General features: G+C 40.2%; 1 protein-coding gene across 2 annotated transcripts; it reads left to right on the top strand.

Annotated features, from left to right (window-relative positions):
* The first annotated feature begins 973 nt into the window (after positions 1–973).
* LOC115201626 (chitin synthase chs-2) lies at positions 974–17,035 on the top strand. 2 transcript variants are annotated; one of them, XM_029765411.1, is made up of 19 exons: positions 974–1,085; positions 4,470–4,605; positions 6,151–6,336; positions 6,908–7,989; positions 8,256–8,357; positions 8,832–8,996; positions 9,162–9,309; positions 9,500–9,565; positions 9,706–9,940; positions 10,317–10,517; positions 12,224–12,508; positions 13,535–13,714; positions 13,876–14,386; positions 14,508–14,671; positions 14,790–15,133; positions 15,391–15,501; positions 15,602–15,819; positions 16,083–16,149; positions 16,371–17,035. In XM_029765411.1, exons 1-19 carry the CDS (start codon positions 1,039–1,041, stop codon positions 16,440–16,442), a joined length of 4,320 nt encoding a protein of 1,439 aa, XP_029621271.1. In that variant the 5' UTR covers positions 974–1,038; the 3' UTR covers positions 16,443–17,035. The 2 variants fall into 2 exon arrangements, with proteins under 2 accessions (XP_029621271.1, XP_029621272.1); XM_029765412.1 differs by having other exon boundaries at positions 975–1,085; positions 14,511–14,671.
* The last annotated feature ends 1,765 nt before the right edge of the window (positions 17,036–18,800 follow it).

Genomic DNA, 18,800 nt, shown 5'->3' with positions numbered 1-18,800 from the left:
CTCATGGCATCAATATGTGTCTTAAAATAAAGAAAAAATTATGTTGAAAGAATAGCCATCAAATAATTTGCATACAGCGAGGGACCAGGAAAAGTGGTCACAATGGGGACAAAGTTGACGGACAAGAGACACATTTTAATACCATGTGTAGACATATTTCTCTGAATGTGTACAAGATCGGGACAAAGGATGCATGTTAGCGCCAGGTATAAACAAGGCTATACATTTCTAAAATAACTTCAATTGTTTTTGTGAAATAAAAAAGATATTCACTTCCTTATGAAACCAAAGTCCTACCTACATTCTTGGTGGATAAAAATGGAACAATCGACACATGAACAAGGAAATAAACTCTGAATTCTGTCTTAAGTCATTGGAGTTACTAAGCTCCTCAACCAGTGGAGATTTGTGTGTCTTATTTTTGTAGACATACTGTAGTACAAATGGAGGGTCTTTGTATACTGAGGGAGTCTTTGAACAAATTCATCATTTGTAATCTAAAAGGATTTTCAAAGTGGTCCTCAAAGCAAAATCACATCTCAAGGTGTTTAAGTTTGGGTGTGGTGGGTATTCATCTATGAGGTCCTTTATCATACTATGACCTTGCATTGATTACCTGCTAATTTATGTTTTGTAATGATAGAACCAGAATATCAAGTATATTCTGAAAGCATTGTTGCTATGTAACTCATCTTGGTGACGAAATTGCCCCACTGGAGACATGTAAATGTTTAAGGTGGTTAAGTTTGTACGTACAGTATGTAAATGATGTAAACTGTCATAAAGGTAAGCAAAAAGATACCTCAAAATGTTAACTTTCTAGTTTCATTCATTTCCGTGAGAGACAATAAGGATGTTAAAGTGTTACGTATTGCGGATGATCCTTGTACCTCTTTATGGGTGAACGGACAATAAAAGAGGGAGGGCCCGAGGCATAGCAAATAGTGGTAGCTGATTAAAGTGAACTGACGCATGCCAATACCTTAGTACTTCAGCAAATGGACTAGCACTAAGGTCTACCACTGAGAACAGTGAAACATGGAGGAGCTCAAATTCAGAGGGAGGAAAAGGGAAGGAAGGCACAGGTTAGTTTTATTAATCAAAAATAATTTAATTCAGTTCATGAGAGAATAATTTCAATCAAAACTGTTAGGATTCACAGGGCCTGATCTTGAAAATAATTAGCACTGTAAACATGGACAAATATTCTACCTATACTGAAATCACACTAAATAGAAGTAATACAACTATATCATGATACAACGATACTATGTACTAGATCTCATTTACCATTATTGGGAAGCTAATGAGAATTTAGTTTTGAAGATATATAAGGAAGAAAAGTTGAACTCCGCTGCTTTGTTCTGATAATGCTGGAATTATCCTCGGCAGTGTGTGAGATGTCACTAGAAGCTGTTATAATTCATCTATTACTCTACGGAGGATATAGTGTTACAACAATAGATATTAGATCAATACTGACATTGTTATATTGAAAGGAAGCCGTTTAATAGGAATTTAAACACCACTAACATCTTACAATGTAATATTTGTTAAATGACTACACACATATGCTTAGAATAAGTGTTTTGAGACATTAGAATGAGCATGATAGATGCATTGCAATGATTTCATGCTTTAGGATCAATAATAGCATGCAATTATAGGTATGTAAACTGATCAATAGATGAAAAGTTTTAAATATATAATTGTTAGATACTACTGCACTGTTGGAGCTAGGAACACAAGCATGTCGCTACACACGCAATAACATATACTAAATATGTGTATTTGACCAATAAAATTTGATATATCTTTTTTAAATGACTGAATCTGTGGATTTTTGTCTAATACTATCCGTCTAAAAGACCAGGGGTTCGCAATCCTTTCTGGGTAACTCTACCCACAATTACATTTTGCTCTGCCTGAAGTAGGGGAGACTGGAGGACATGTTTCTATTTTACTCTATTGCTCAGAGACCACTTGAACTAGGTCAGTCATGTTTTGATATAAGAAAGGTACATATGTCTCCTAATCATTCATACCATTTATAGGTATGTACTTAAGATGGTCGGATCACAATATCGATTTTAATCCGAAAAGACTGGACGTAAAATTTTCCCCGTGGCACGGGCAATTCTAACAGTAGTTGGGATCAAATGTGACACCCAAAAAATAAACCAAATAAATGTACTTAACTTCAAAAACATGAATGTTCATGAATCATCATATGTAATAATTTTGCTAGAAATATTAGTATTTCTATGTACTTAAAAAATAATTACAGTAACACCCATGTTTGTACATGGCCATTTGGTTCTTCTCAATACATCTGAATAGTCTGATGGTGCCCAAATGATATCTGTTTACAAATTCTTTGGCACTCTACAGGACCTCAATGCTATTTAAAGTTAGTATTTGTAAATTTCATGTACTGTCACGACCGTCCAAAGGAGCAGACCACAAAAACAGGAAGAAAAAAACCCTACTTAAATATGATCTCCAATCAGAGGTAACGAGGACCAGCTGCCTCCAATTGGAGATCAACCCAAACAACCCCAACATAGAAATAGAAAAACTAGAACTTAAACATAGAAATAGAAAACATAGAAAAACACAAAACAACCCCTGTCATGCCCTGACCTACTCTACTATAGAAAATGACATCTTACTAGGGTCAGGACGTGACATGTATAATTCATACAATCTTAAAGTTAAAATCACTTGTTTTCATAATTTGGCTGCTTGGCTCAGGGTAATTTTAACACTACTTTACAATTTCCCCCAACCCAGCTACCATGACAAAACCTCATGTGCTTAGTAACAGACAATATTAGTGACAACATCATTCATGTCAAAGTTTAGCCAACATACTCTACACTATCAATCAAACGTTTTAGAACATCTACTCACTCAAGTGATTTTCTTTATTTTTACTATTTACTACATTGTAGAATAACAGTGAATACATCAAAACTATGAAATAACACATATTGATTAATGTAGTAACCAAAAAAGTGTAAAAAAAAATAAAAATAGAGTGTGCAAAGCTGTCATTAAGGCAAAGGGTGACTATTTGAAGAATCTCAAATATAAAATATATTTAGATTTTTTTAACACTTTTTTGGTTACTACATACTACATAGTTTTGATGTGTTAACTATTATTCTACAATGTAGAAAATAGTACAAATAAAGAAAAACCCTTGAATGAGTAGGTGTTCTAAAACTTTTGACTTATGCTAGTAAGTAAAAATACTTTCACCCCTAAAAAACTAAAATGTATCAATTAAACATGCAAATAGTGAAATATTTGGCTGTGACTTTACAAGCAAGGAGACAACCCAAATGTGCATGTACTGTGTTTCATCACTCTAGCTTGTTTGTATTTGGAGAAATTCAAGGTGTTACAGTGTTATGGGTCTTCCAACTACCCCCTGTGGAACCACTGATCTAGAACATCATCAACAGTCTATTCAGATCAATTATTTGAGATAACACGTCAACATTTTGTCCCCTCGTTGAATTCAGTTTTATTCAGTAAACGTGGTGGACATGAGGTTGTTTACATAAGGCTGATATAATGGATAATGGTCATATCTTAATTAGGGCGATTCACCATGTAGGGCTGGTCACAATTGGGTTGGGTGCGTTTGGGTGCTTATACTGGCGCCATAGTTATGTCAAAGCCAAAGTTCATTAGATAAGGTAAGACTGGCTGTCTGAATACAGACCGACTGGGCATCAGTCAGGGTATGACATTGTCAGAACCTACTGCACCCAATTAGCAGTTTCATTTCCAATTCTACTGATTCAATAGTGGCTCATTTAGTGTCACCTTTGCCTGACACCCATAAACACAGAGGCTCCTTATTGCTTTTATAAACAGGTTACCAACATCAGAGCAGTAAAAGAGCAGTAAAAATAAATGTTTTTATCATACCCGTAGTATACGGTCTGATATGCCACGGCTGTCAGCCAATCAGCATTCAGGGCTCAAACCATCCAGTTTATAATGGATGTTATATGATGTCACTTGTGACTTACTTCCTTTGACCCAATGATGAACTACTAAAATAATTTACAGGCGTAGGATCTTAATTAGATTACCCTGTTGTGCAGAAAATGTCATGCACAGCAGGAAATGCAAAGGCTTCTAAAGTTTGTAAAAACGAAATGTATCAACCCTTTAAAAAAATGTATAATGTTAATTATATTCCACACAATAATTCACATTTCCTGTTGCTGCAGGATTATTTTCTTGCTGTGAGAAAATTCAGATTCTACATATGTACATTCCCATCACTGGATATAACATATCTTCAAGTCAGACATTACAGTAACACTCTATACAGCTACACTTTATAAAGGGTTTATAAAGACTGGAAGTTATTATTTTAAGGACGGTTTATGAAACAGTAATGAACAGTTTTAACAAACTGTTTGAAATTGTGTTTGATACTGTCACAGAGACACCTGGGATCCATTCCAGTTGAATCCCATTGGTGCTGAGAAAGAGGAAAAGAGAAGATGCTTTGAGTTGTTCCAGCACCTGGTGGCAGCGTTCGTGGGGATAATGGTCCTCTCCAGTGCTGTCATCAGCAAGGTGAGCCAAAATGAGGGACCAGCACCCAGTTTAGTGTAGACAGGATACATCTTATGTCAGAATTGACTTTTTATAACAGGTGAGGAGAACTTACGCAGCAGGTTAGGATAAGATAAAATGCAAAAGAAATATAAACTTTTGACATCAATTTATTTTCTTTTCTTTACTTTTACCCTTTTTTTTCTCCCCAATTTCGTGGTATCAAATTGGTAGTGTCACGATTCCCACCGACGGTGGCGCCCCCTCCTGCTCGGGTGGCGCTCGGCGGTCGTCGTCACCGGCCTATTAGCTGCCACCGATTCCCTTTTGCTTTTCCCTTTTTTTATTTTAGACACCTGTGGTCAATTAGCCATTAGAGGGGCTATTTAGTTTAGCTGGCCCGCTCCTTGTTGTGCGGGATTAATTGTTGTATATCGACTGTCTTGTTCGTGTCGGCTTGGCATTGTCACACATTGTATTTATTCCCCTGTGTTTGGGAACTTTGTTTTTTCCTTCAAAGTGTTATTAAAAACACCACTCCCTGTGCTCGTTGCTTCCTGCGCCTCATTCCTGCAAACGCGACTACCAACGCCGTTACAGGTAGTTACAGTCTTGTCTTATCGCTGCAACTCCTGTACAGACTCGGGAAAGGCGAAGGTCAAGAGCCACGCGTCCTCCGAAGCACAACCCAACCAAGCCGCACTGCTTCTTGACACAATGCCTGCTTAACCCAGAAGCCAGCCACACCAATGTGTCAGAGGAAACGCCATAAACCTGGCGACCGTGTCAGCGTGCATGCGCCCGGCCCGCCACAGGAGTCACTAGAGCGCGATGGGACAAGGACATCCCTGCCAGCCAAACCCTCCCCTAACCCGTACGATGCTGGGCAAATTGTGCACCGCCCCATGTGTCTCCCGGTTACGGCCGGCTGCGACAGAGCCTGGACTCAAACCAGGATCTCTAGTGGCACAGCTAGCAACTGCGATGCAGTGCCTTAGACCACTGTGCCACTCGGGAGGCCCTTGAGGTCAATTTCACATAAACTGTATCACATCTAGCATTGACCCCAGCACCATGAACCTGGAAACTACTGGATCAAGCATAATACCTCCTGTGATGTCATCTCATAATAATATATAGATATATCGAATCCATACCATATCAGATACATTCCCACAACTCAGCATTGATGAATAGTATACAAGGGAAGGGGTATGGGTTCTTTATGAGACAAATCTCAAATCTGCGAATTGTAATTCGGAACATATCATACCAAATGGGTGATGGACATCCACAAAGTAATTCACACCATACAAAACATAAAATATCATACTAAATGGGGCCTCAGATTTTTGTACAGAATAATACGAAATGCTCTGAGACCAGGTTGACACCCTAGACACTTAGTACTCTCCCATCTGTTTTTTTTCTCTCTAACACATACACTGCTAACACTATGAAGGAATTGTTCACACTCATTATGTAGATCAGTGTTTAAATGAATGAATCTTAGGTTTTATAATATTAGGAGTCTGATGTCAGTTGTGTTTACATCTAACTCGCCAGGGCTCTCTACTGGTTCTCTCCACACTCTCAAGCCCCACATCGACTAGGACTTCCAAGGAAAGACAATATTACATGCTCATGCTGGTGGGCTGTTTGGTGATGCCCAACCTGCTTGTGTTCCTCAAGTCACTGTGGAAATGCGCTTTCAAGAACTTCGTCCCACCAAACATGAGAACTATGGGAATTGTAAGTAATATTATACAATTTGACTTCTTGGTGATCTTTGGATGTCTTAATTGCTGCTCAAATTTCTTGCTGTCAGTGTTGGGGAATTCATTTCTAATCTATGTAGTATTTTCAGTAGTTAGTTATATTCTCACCATGTAGCGGTGTAGCTAACTACTGGAACTACACACTACTTTTTTTCTGCAAAAATAAAATAAAATAGGGGAGAAGTAGGCAAGAATTTCCTTTCTTTTTCGGCATCATACCTGCCTAATTCTCACTTGAAACATTGTGTTTGTGTTAAATAGGCTAAATTAAACATTCTGTTAACATATGACCGCAAAGTAATCTGACCTTGCAATTTGTAGTCTATGACATTTCAGATTTACATATGATAATTTTCCTTGAAGTAGTTTGGATGTAGTTTGCTCCTTTTTCAAAGCAACTTTACTTTTTTAAGGGTAGCTTTAGTGTAGCTTCTCTTCTTCCAGTGTGAAGAGAAGCTTCATTGGTAGCCTGGTAAACTATATTTTCAGAGTAGCTTCCCCAACTCTGCATGCTGTCAATACAAACTTAAATGTGTATTTTTCAGGTGTGTGGGATTGAATGCTTGGTGTCTCTTGGGACCTCCATCCTGGTGCTGGTGGTGATGCCCCAGTTTGACGTGCTGACCAACCTCTTTATCTCCGGGGGAGTCTGCATGCTTTCCTCAGTCCTACAGATTGTATTTCGTCTGCAGAGAGAGAACTGGAAGATCATCTTCCCCATTTGTTCTCTTATGCTTGTCCTGACCGGCTACTTTCTCCTTGGGGCAGATTATTACGTCCGGGTAACCTCTTATGTATCAGGCCAGGAGAACGACTGTTATTGGTATATTGGCATTGCAGTTTTTGCATCTTTTTTGGTTTCTCTGAACTGGTGGGAAAACCCAGTGCAGGCGAGCAACAACATGCATGAAATGCTGGCTGAGTTGGACACCTTCAGAGACTTTGTATTTGTGATATCGAGTCTCCTAAGGATTGTAGTCATTGCTGCTGTGTACCTCATCTACCACGTATTGATACAGGAAAACATTGTATGGTCAGATTTTGATTTCACCCCTAAGGCCGATGAAGATGAAAGTACAATTGCGAGGCATAAAGAGACCCTTGATATTGGTCTTACTGTACTTTTCCTTCAAGCCTTTTTCTCTGCTGCATGCCATTGGTTTGGAGTGGTGGCTTGTAAGATCCACTCTGTGCGAATGAGCTTCGCCTTCCCTGTCTGTTTTACCGGGCCTGCAGTTCTCATTCTCGGCATGATCCTTTTCCTAACGCAATCTCAATACCTAGCTGAGGCCGACACAACTTCTATCATAGACTTTTGCTCGAGTCTAGTTGACCTGAGCACCAAGAACACCAGCACAGTCGTGATGCTGGAGCTTACAAAGAGCATCTGCAGGACTTCTTTGAGTAGCCATTACTGGACCTGGCCTTTCTCCCTACTTGCGCTGGAGGGCATTTGCATGTGGCTCGGGCTCATCACATGCACCTACTACGTGTGGAATTTCAAGGTCCAGAGGATCGAACGCACAACTGAGCTGTTTGTACGACGCCTCTATGAATCTGCCTTCATCGACCTGTCTCTGCTTCTGAACACCAAGATGAAGGTTGTGCAAACGAGGAACCAGGAGAGGCAAGATTTTTCTATTTAATTGATTAAAAGTCCATGTGGTTTAAGACTTCACATTGCAACAGTGCAAATAGACATTTGTTCAGTAATTGTTGAGTTTTGGCGACAGTGCACTATATAAGAAAGAGTCTTAGTGGTAGTGTGCTGAAATACACTTACTGACATTAACTCTGATCACTCTGCATTCAAACATGATTAGAAATGGTTCTCTCTCCCCTCCTCCATCCAAACATGTTCTCCTACTTTCCCCCATGTTTTTCATTCTACAGTAGTGTTGTTGACGACGTGGAGAACTGTGTCATTTACCTCTGTGCAACAATGTGGCATGAGACCTACGACGAGATGTTAAAGATCCTCACATCCATGTTCAGGTTTTGTGCTTATCAATTTCGCTGGCTATGTTTGATATTTAAATATTTCTTGCCCTGAAAAGTTATTTAATATAAATTCACAATGTGAGTGTGTGTGTGAGTGAGTGAGTGTGTGCAGCAGAGATCTCTTGTATACAACACAAGACAATGACCCCGTACACACCGCACTCAAGTTGTATAACTCATGTAGCCTTCAACACATTTGTCACTTGTTGTGATAGAGTTTTTCTGCACAAAAAGAATTACACAAGCGTTGTGGAGACATGTTTGTACAGACAAACTCTCCATTGTATTACAAAAATATCAGTTATATCACAACCATTGTGTGAAATGCATTCCACATCAGTTGTACAATCTTAGCGTGTACAGGACCAACAGACTTTGACAAAATACAATGAATGATAAGGAGGTGATTATTATAAGGTTTTGCATAAAAATAGGATGTTCTCTTAACATGTGTCTTGATGGTTTCAGGTTGGACCGGTACAGAGGTGACCCAAAAGAGGAACATAAAGATGTTTTTGACTTTGAATGCCACATATTTGTAGATGACGCATTCATGATAGACAAGGAGACGGGCAAAAAGTTTATCAACGAATATGTGACCGATCTCATTCATGTGGTCATAGAGGTTTACAGGTAAGTGGACATTTTGTTTTTCTTTGCACTTTACTCCCTATAAACCCAGACCAAATGTCAGTTAATGAGCACAAGCAAGCTCTACTTTAAGATGCATTCACTATAAATAAATCCAAAAGACTGCCAACTGTTTCATAATGAATCTTGAATATTTGTGTATTTCAGGGTATTCACCAATAAGGAGCCCGATGATGTGTCAATTATTGAGACTCCTTATGGTGGGCGATTAATGTTTGTGATGCCAGAAGGAAACATGCTGTATTTCCATTTGAAAGACAAACAGCTGATCAGAAACAAGAAGAGATGGTCACAGGTGGGTAGGATGATTTTCAAAATGACTGTATTCCATGATTTCACCACTGTTAACCTACATTCTTTAAACATACTTTAATGACTTTTCTCGAAGAACATGAATATATTGTAATTGCTTTTTTTGGTTTTTAGTATGGACACACTTGAGGAAAATGAAATGGTTATAGGTTTGCATCTGACATGTCTTTCAGATCATGTACCTCTACTATCTGCTTGGATGGAAAGGATACATTGTCAAGAATCCTCAAAAGATTACGGTATGTAATATATTTAATGCTAATTTCCATGTTATTGCCTTTATCCCCGCAATACAGCTGATCTGTAAATATGAAAAATCAGTAGCGAGCCATAGTTTCCCTAAATGAATGTGTATGATTTTTGTATCTGTCTTCTACAGAGACAGAATAATCCTTGCCGTGCCAGTCTCATATCACTGGATGGGGAGAGTTTCCTGTTGCCACAGCATGACAATGACAGTAAGAGAAAACACATCTCTGATGACAATACCTACATCATGGCCCTGGATGGAGACACAGACTTCCACCCCGCAGCTCTGATATTACTGGTGGACCGACTTCGGAAGTACAGCAATGTGGGTGCTGCATGCGGAAGAATCCACCCTACAGGAATGGGTGAGTAGAGCTGATGTTGATACACCCTTTACCAAAGAGTTAGGGGATCCACTCAGACATGGCAATGTCCAGCATACTGTATATTTCAAGTGCATCTATCCGTATCGCAGAAGCGTTGCGAAAGATCCGCGTTATAGCTCGCTTGAAATGTAAAGGCAATGTTCCTGCGTTCGCGGAGACTGCATCCACGGTAAACGCTGCATATGTCGACTCAATCGGAAATTAAGTTGACATTTTATCGCGGATCCTCTGCGGTACTTCCACGACACGGAGCCCCTAATCCAATTCCCACCATAACCACTGAGAGATAATATATCAACATGTCTCGCTACCGCTACAGTATAACTGAACTGACATGCATTGATTTCTATTGTAGGTCCAATGGTGTGGTATCAGAAATTTGAGTATGCTGTTGGTCACTGGCTCCAGAAAACAGCTGAGCACGTGTTTGGTTCAGTCCTCTGCAGTCCTGGATGCTTCAGCTTGTTCAGGGGATCAGCTCTGATGGATGACAACGTGCTCAAGAGATACACCACCACTGCAACTAGAGCCTCTGAGTATGTTCAATATGATCAAGGTGACTACTTCCTTATTCTCCCATCAACAGCACTTGGTTGTCAGTAAAGGTTACTGGAGTATCAGACTGTACAACAGGAGGTTCATAGAATGCTTTATCACAGTTTCTTCAGCTATTTATGTTGGCTTCAATCGACCAAGGGTGACATAAACTCAGGAAAAAAAGAAACGTCCCTTTTTCAGGACCCTGTCTTTCAAAGATAATTTGTAAAAATCCAAATAACTTCACAGATCTTCATTGTAAAGGGTTTAAACACTGTTTCCCATGCTTGTTCAATGAACCCATAAACAATTAATGAACATGCACCTGTGGAACGGTCGTTAAGACACTAACAGCTTACAGACGGTAGGCAATTAAGGTCACAGTTATGAAAACTTAGGACACTAAAGAGGCCTTTCTACTGACTGAAAAACACCAAAAGAAAGAAGCCTAGGGTCCCTGTTCATCTGTGTGAACGTGCCTTAGACATGCTGCAAGGAGGCATGAGGACTGTAGATGTGGCCAGGGCAATAAACTGCAATGTCCGTACTGTGAGACCCCTAAGACAGCTCTACAGGGAGACAGGATGGACAGCTGATCGTCCTCGCAGTGGCAGACCACGTTTAACAACACGTGCACAGGATCGGTACATCCGAACATCACACCTGCGGGACAGGTACAGGATGGCAACAACAACTGTCCGAGTTACACCAGGAACGCACAATCCCTCCATCAGTGCTCAGACTGTCCGCAATAGGCTGAGAGAGGCTGGACTGAGGGTTTGTAGGCCTGTTGTAAGGCAGGTCCTCACCAGACATCACCGGCAACAATGTCACCTATGGGCACGAACCCACCGTCGTTGGACCAGACAGGACTGGCATTACACCGAGGCCAGTACTCTGGAGCGGGATCGAGCATTACACCGAGGCCAGTACTCTGGAGCGGGATCGATTTGGAGGTGGAGGGTCCGTCATGGTTTGGGGCGGTGTGTCACAGCATCATCGAACTGAGCTTGTTGTCATTGCAGGCAATCTCAATGCTCTGCGTTACAGGGACTATATCCTCCTCCCTCATGTGGTACCCTTCCTGCAGGCTCATCCTGACATGACCCTCCAGCATGGCAATGCCACCAGCCATACTGCTCGTTCTGTGCGTGATTTCCTGGCCATGTCAGTGTTCTGCCATGGCCAGCAAAGAGCCCTGATCTCAATCCCATTGAGCACATCTGTGACTTGTTGGATCGAAGGGTGTGGGCTAGGGTCATTCCCCCCAGAAATGTCCGGGAACTTGCAGGTGCCTTGGTGGAAGAGTGGGGTAACATCTCACAGCAAGAACTGGCAAATCTGGTGCAGTCCATGAGGAAGAGATGCACTGCAGTCCTTAATGCAGCTGGTGGCCACACCAGATACTGACTGTTACTTATGATTTTGACCCCCCCCTTTGTTCAAGGACACATTATTCCATTTCTGTTAGTCACATGTCTGTGGAACTTGTTCAGCTTATGTCTCAGTTGTTGAAACTTGTTATGCTCATAGAAATATGTACACATGTTAAGTTTGCTGAAAATAAACGCAGTTGACAGTGAGAGGACGTTTAGTTTTTTTGCTGAGTTTACATATTTACTGGCTCATTAAGTGTTCCCTAGAGATAATCACTAAGTGTGCAGCTGTCCTAGGACCTGATAAGTATATTCACTTCCTTGAATCTTCCCTTTTCCCGCTGGCCAGGTGAGGACCGCTGGCTGTGCACCCTGCTCCTCCAGCAGGGCTGGAGAGTGGAGTACAACGCTGCGTCCGACGCCTACACCAACTCCCCTCAGGAGTTCAAAGAGTTTTACAACCAGAGGCGGCGCTGGGGGCCGTCTACTCTGGCCAACACCCTGGACCTCCTGCACAGTGGCAATGAGACGGTCAAGAGGAACTCTTCCATCTCCAGACTGTACATCTTCTACCAGATATTTACTGTCAGCTCCTCCATTCTCGGCCCTGCCTCTGTGTCTCTGATGATAGCAGGTACCTGTTCTGTTCATTCTTGTTCGTTGTATGCACTCTTTTATGTCTATATGTTGTTAACCAATACTCGTTATATGACCTAGAGTAACTAGAACTGAAGTGCCACATTTTCCCTTAAGTCAAGTAGTTATATATTTTCTTTTTTATTAAGGTGTATATCAGATTTAATATTGCAGATCGATTGTTGTTTCTGTCAATGTAATTGTCTGTATCATTTCCAATCCCCCATATATCTTTTTTTGTAAATACTGTATATTTGTTCCCCGGGCGCCGAAGACGTGGATGTCGATTATGACAGCCCCCGCACCTCTCTGATTCAGAGGGGTTGGGTTAAACGCAGAAGACACATTTCAGTTGAATGCATTCAGTTGTATAACTGACTAGTTATCCCCCTTTCCCTAAAATATACAGTGTATATTTTCCTTTATTATTTTCCCCTAACCCAACCACCCCTCCCTAATTGGAGTAAACTAATGGACTAAAATACTTAGGCTTCTACTTCCAGCTTATTCATACTATATACATTTCACGGACACAGTATATTTTACATTAGCTTTATTTTGTTTGTTTTTAGTCCCACCCTTCAGCTTCCCTCAACCCCTCCCATCTATCTCTGAACACCATCCAGTTTTGATTTCTAGCTGCCATATATTTTTCCACTGTTCTGTGATGTTTCACAAAAGTTCTGAACCTTTCTATTCTCATAGTTTCTACAGATGGTAAATGAAAAATTCATATTTTTGCTAAGAGTATTATATTATCGATTGGGTGATATACAACATTCTATTGTCAAGTTAAGTATTTCGAATTGTCAGTAAGTTCAAAAGCTCAAAGTCAGGCAGAGAGCCAGCTGGGACAAACAGTATAAAGTATGCCTACCCATCAGTTATGGCTTTTGCTTTGATTCAATAAAACCAGAAAAGTCATGAGGTGAAGATGAGGTCAAATTGTATTGTTTTTATGTGCTATGATATACAGATCTCCATCCCAGGAAGTATTCACTCTTTTTTCTGTCTTCCTCTTTAGGTGCTTTTCAGTTTGTGTTCAAAATTGAAGGAACCCTGTCCATCATCATATCAGTCATCCCACCTATTTTCTACCTGTTAATTTGTTTTTTGGCAAAACCAAATGCCCAGATCACCATTGCAGCCATTATGAGCGTGTTGTACGCCTTTCTGATGTTAGCGTCATTCTTCGCCATCATCGGTAAGCTTTGGCAATGACTCTTCACATGATCATTCACTCAACACACAGAACCAAGTTGTTTATGCAAAGATAAAGGTTACCTATAATCCTTTAAAGGGTGGCGGCTGGTGTTAAATGAGTCAGACTGTTACGATACACATTTAATTTCATGCGTTCCCCAGGTGACATGGCTATGCAGGGCACATTCATCACCCCAACTGGCCTCTTCCTGATTTCCATGGCTGCCATGTACCTGGTGACAGCCATCCTTCACCCCCAGGAGTTCAGCATGATCATCTATGGTCTGATGTACTTCATCTGTATCCCCAGTGGCTATCTCTTGCTCACAATCTACTCCTTGGTGAACATGCACATTGTCACATGGGGCACTCGAGAGACAAACAAGGAAAAAGAACAGAAGAAGACCCAGAATGTTCTCTGTGATCGAAACTGCAAACTTTGCTGTTGGGATATGAAATTACAAGTCACCCAAGAGACTGATAACTTGATGCTCCAGCAACTCCAGCAGGCAGTCAATCCAAACACACAAGTCACCCAGCAAGTGGTGCATGAACAGAAGCCCAACACCAAGGAAGTGAAAAACAATGCCCCAAATGAAGAAAACAATGAGGAAATAAGTCCAGAGCTTTTAGACCGCAAAAGAGCCAAGAAAGACTTAGAATATGATACAAGGCATGTACAAAACATTTCACAAAGGCCCAAAGGACCTCGCTCATATACTGTCTAAAACAAACGTCTATCAAATGGAGGGCCTGTTGTTACCTGTTGTAACGTTTCATCCTCTTGTTCACAGCAGTGTTGGCAGGTTTGACAGCATTCCTAAAAAGGAGAGCGCCTATTCCAGCATTGAAGATGACAACGATGATAACCATGACGATGACGATGATAATATGCTTTATGACGGTTCGCTTTATAGTGGCTTCACCGAGGAAGAAAGAGAATTTGTACCTCAAAGTGGTAGGTGGTTCAGTACATGAAAGAGTATAGCTGTAACCTACAACATACAAAAAGTCAGTATGTAACTACAAGTTGAATTATAAATCAACAGCACCTCTACACAATTTGCTTTCAATAGATTGGGTTCAGCCTGTCAAGGAAGAATTCCTGAAGAAATTGACCTACGCCAACATGAAAAGGAACCTTCAGGAGCAGATCCGCTACACCCTGAGAAACAAGAACCAGGAGGATGTGTGTGAGGAGCTGGTGATGATGCTGACGGACACGGTGAACGGAGAGCTGAAGGACAAGGTGGGCCCAGAGGACGTGCTGAGCGACAGCCAGCTAGAAGAGCTGCAGTACGCCCTTAACGAGGCCGCCAGGAGGATCCTGAAAACCAACCGAATGGAGAGGCTTGAGAGGAGGGTAAAAAGAGCCATAGAGAAAACCCTAATTGCTCCACAGGTGGAGAAACTCACTGAGGTAATGTTTGAGTGAAAACACACCCGTTCATATTGTATTTAATGTATTATTGTATTGCCTGGTGTCTTACCGGTGCAGCTCCGGACGTTGTTTTCTCTACATCTTTGACCTGGGATGGACTTCAGCAATAAGTTGACTCAGTACTCTGAAACCAGACCCTTTGAGTGATAATCTGAAGAACAGACAGTGTTGAGCAACAATGTGTTCCAATAAAATTAGCAAATATACATACCCTGTTTCCCTATGCATTTTGGCAGGATGAACACGACTTTTGGAAGAAACTGCTTGAGAGATACCTCGCACCTATTGTTGATGATAAAGCTCATAAAGAGGAGGTGACAAGGGAACTGAAGTCACTACGAAACAAGGTGGGCTTTTCTTTTTTTTAATACTATTTATTTACTATGTTACTATGTTAAACACACATGGCTCATAGAAGGATCATATTTTGTTTTTGTTGTTTTACAGGCAGTGTTTCTGTATTTCATCATCAACGTTTTGTGGATTGTGGCCACTTTCTTTTTACAAGCCATTGGAAATGATGTGATTAGTATCAAGATTCAGAAAGTCTGGCCAAATGGCACATCATCAGGAGAATACCTGAAGGTGGAGCCTCTCAGTCTGATGTTCCTCTTGTCATTCGCTGTGCTTCTCGTGGTGCAGTTCCTGGCTATGCTTTACCACAGGTGGGCAAACATTTCTCCTTTCTCAAACACAAAATGATATATCTACATAACACCACCATTCCAAACATGCATAAGAGGACAGAAATGTCAAAATAAAAGGCAGAAAGACAAATAGAATAAGATTACAATCTCATGCTGTGCGTCTTATTACAGCTTAACACATTTTTTTACTCTCAATGCAAGCAAGTGATTCGTTTCAGTTATTTTATGATGAGTCTTGATGAAATCAAACTAAAAGTACACTGTGTTGTTTCTCTTTTCAGAGTTTATACTCTTATCCACGTGGTGTCGTACAGAAGCACAGAAAAAGACTACATTCCCAAAGACGAGGTGAGTGACATCTGCTAATCCAAACAACAAGGAGGATAAAGTACATCTAATCGTCATCTACCTGATCGTAGATTATTCATAATTTGAGTAATTATGGTGCAGATATATGAATATCTAACAGGTTAATAAATGATTTACTAGACGTCGTATGAAAAACAATTATTATGAAGACCTAAAATGCTTCTTGTTGATCATTTTATTTCTCTCTGTTGCTTGTGCAGGAGGACGAGGAGGGGATGATTCTTGAGAACCAGATAGCCAACGGCCTTGTGATCACCAGTGATGACTTGTGAAACTGGCTTTTTTGCGTGCGTGTTGTTACTGAATGTTCCATGAAACAAAATAGTGGCTTTGTGAAGTGTTTTGCACCTTTGTCTGAACATAATTCAGATATACATAGCAGTAATGATACTTATGATACTGCAGCAGTGAAATATGAAATGTTACGACTATCATTAACGCAGTTATCCAATGTCTGAGTTTTCTATAAAAAGCAGTTTCAATATTGAATAACAATGAGCCATAATAAGATGTAGAATGAAAGTATTGTAATTCAGCCTGATTGGATGTGCTTACTGGGAAACAGCCGATATCATGATCAGTTAATACATAACAAAATCATTCAACATATCCAGAGAAATATATATACACAGATGCATACTTCTACGACTACATGAGCCTCCATTTTTCAAGGGGAAATGACCCTTTCTAAAAGTATGGCTCTGAACCTATCCAACTGAAGAAAACGTTGGTCTTGCAATCTTTCACAGACGAACAATGTAACACATATTGTGAACATGAAGTAAATGTACTAGTATTTATACTGCAAAATTTATGATATGACTGCCTATGTTGAACTCAAATAAAATTTACATTTCTAATAGCAGTTATTAGATATATATATATATATATATTACCAATCAAAACATTAAATGGCGAATGCATGTGGTGATTAGGGCTGTTACGGTGACCGTATTACTGCCACACCGACGGTCGCGAGTCATGATGGTAGTTAAATTCCACGTGACCGTTTAGTCACGGTAACTAGGCTTCTCCAAGCTCTGATGCTGCTGCTGGTCATTAGTAGCCTACGAAACTTGCTAACTGCCTGGTACTCAGCACTCTATTGTTCTTCTAATCACTCTGACATCAATGCAAATGTCATCGAAAAATCTAATCAAACACTTCATGAGAGCCCATGAGCTCATGTTGAGCAACATTTCTATGCAATTGTGTGAGAAAATAGAGTGACAGCCTCTATTAAAAAGAGGAGGATCAGATGAGCTTTCTATAGGCTAGGCACATTGCTTCTCTTTAAAACAGGAGTATAGCATACCTTGCTGGCATGAAAATGAACCACGGGAAAAGCGTCCTCCATCCGCTGCCCGTTTCGAGACAGGTGCATGATAATGGTCCATTCTAAATCAAACAAATTTCACACATATTTTATTTAGTATATGTGAAGACAAGAATAAATCAAGAATAGTGTGATGATTGAAATATTAGCCTATCACTTGTGAATGATGCCCAGCCTAAACCTCTATGGGATGGGTGTCCCTAAACCGGGACGGTTGTTGCTAACGTGCGCTAATGTGACTAGAATGACGTTGTATACAATAGCCAACTTCCGGGACATAGACATGCCTTATAGGGGCAGAAAGCTTAAATTATTGTTAATCTAACTGCAGTGTCCAATTAACAGTAGCTATTACAGTGAAAAAATACCTTGCTACTGTTTGAGGAGAGTGCACAAGAACAAAAAACTTTTATCACGGCAACTGGTTTGATACATTCACCTCTGAAGGTAAATGACGTACTTACATTCAGCAATCTTGCTCTGATTTGTCATCCTGAGGGTCCCAGAGATAAAATGTAGCATAGTTTTGTTTGATAAAATAAATGTTTATGTTCAAATGTAGGAACTGGGGTCTACAGTTTGACCCCACTGCTGTCTCTGGCTCCACACCCACCTCGCCCGGCCATCTAGATGTGTGAAAGTTAGTGTATACGCTAATGATCCATCATGTATGACATTCCTGGGGGTGTGTAAACTTAAATGTTTTATTACCCTAGCATTTGTGTATGTTCTCTATAGTTATGTACTTGAAATTGTATTAATTAACCAATTTGGCACATTTGGGAAAACTCCTGACAGACTTGATACAAAATATTGTGCAGTAATGTAGTTCTTCACTGGATCAGTATGAAACTTTGCACACACACTGCTGCCATCTGGTGGCCAACATCTAAATTACACATAGACTCCAATCTGAAAGTATGGCCTTTCTCTTGCATTTCAAAGATGAAAAATCATTTAAAATAATAATAATCAAACGCATGCTTTTTTGTTTGTATTATCTTTTAACAGATCTAATGTGTTAAATTCTCCTACATTAATGTCACATTTCCACAAAGTTCAAAGTGTTTCCTTTAAAATGGTATCAAGAATATGCATATCTTTGCTTAAGGTCCTGAGCTACAGGCAGTTAGATTTGGGTATGTCATTTTAGGCGAAAATGGAAAAAAAGGGGACGATCCTTAATTAAGGCAAACAGCGCATACTGTTTTTTGCAAATTTTTCTAATCATAGTTGCACACCTCATGTAGCCTAGCCCATAGGCCTATATGTTTGGATAAGGTTTGTATCACAA

This window comes from Salmo trutta, chromosome 10, assembly GCF_901001165.1.
Source record: "Salmo trutta chromosome 10, fSalTru1.1, whole genome shotgun sequence".
Lineage (NCBI taxonomy): Eukaryota > Metazoa > Chordata > Actinopteri > Salmoniformes > Salmonidae > Salmo > Salmo trutta.
The sequence above is the reverse complement of the archived record's forward strand: the minus strand, read 5'-3'. Positions and strand labels throughout refer to the sequence as shown.

What these genes read in the sequence shown, in the direction of transcription:
- LOC115201626 (XM_029765411.1), top strand. Translation starts at nt 1,039, where the DNA reads ATGGAGGAGCTCAAATTCAGAGGGAGGAAAAGGGAAGGAAGGCACAG. An exon ending in AATCCACCCTACAGGAATGG is followed by an intron (nt 9,941 to 10,316) that starts GTGAGTAGAGCT and finishes TTTCTATTGTAG; the next exon opens with GTCCAATGGTGTGGTATCAG. An exon ending in ACTACATTCCCAAAGACGAG is followed by an intron (nt 16,150 to 16,370) that starts GTGAGTGACATC and finishes TTGCTTGTGCAG; the next exon opens with GAGGACGAGGAGGGGATGAT.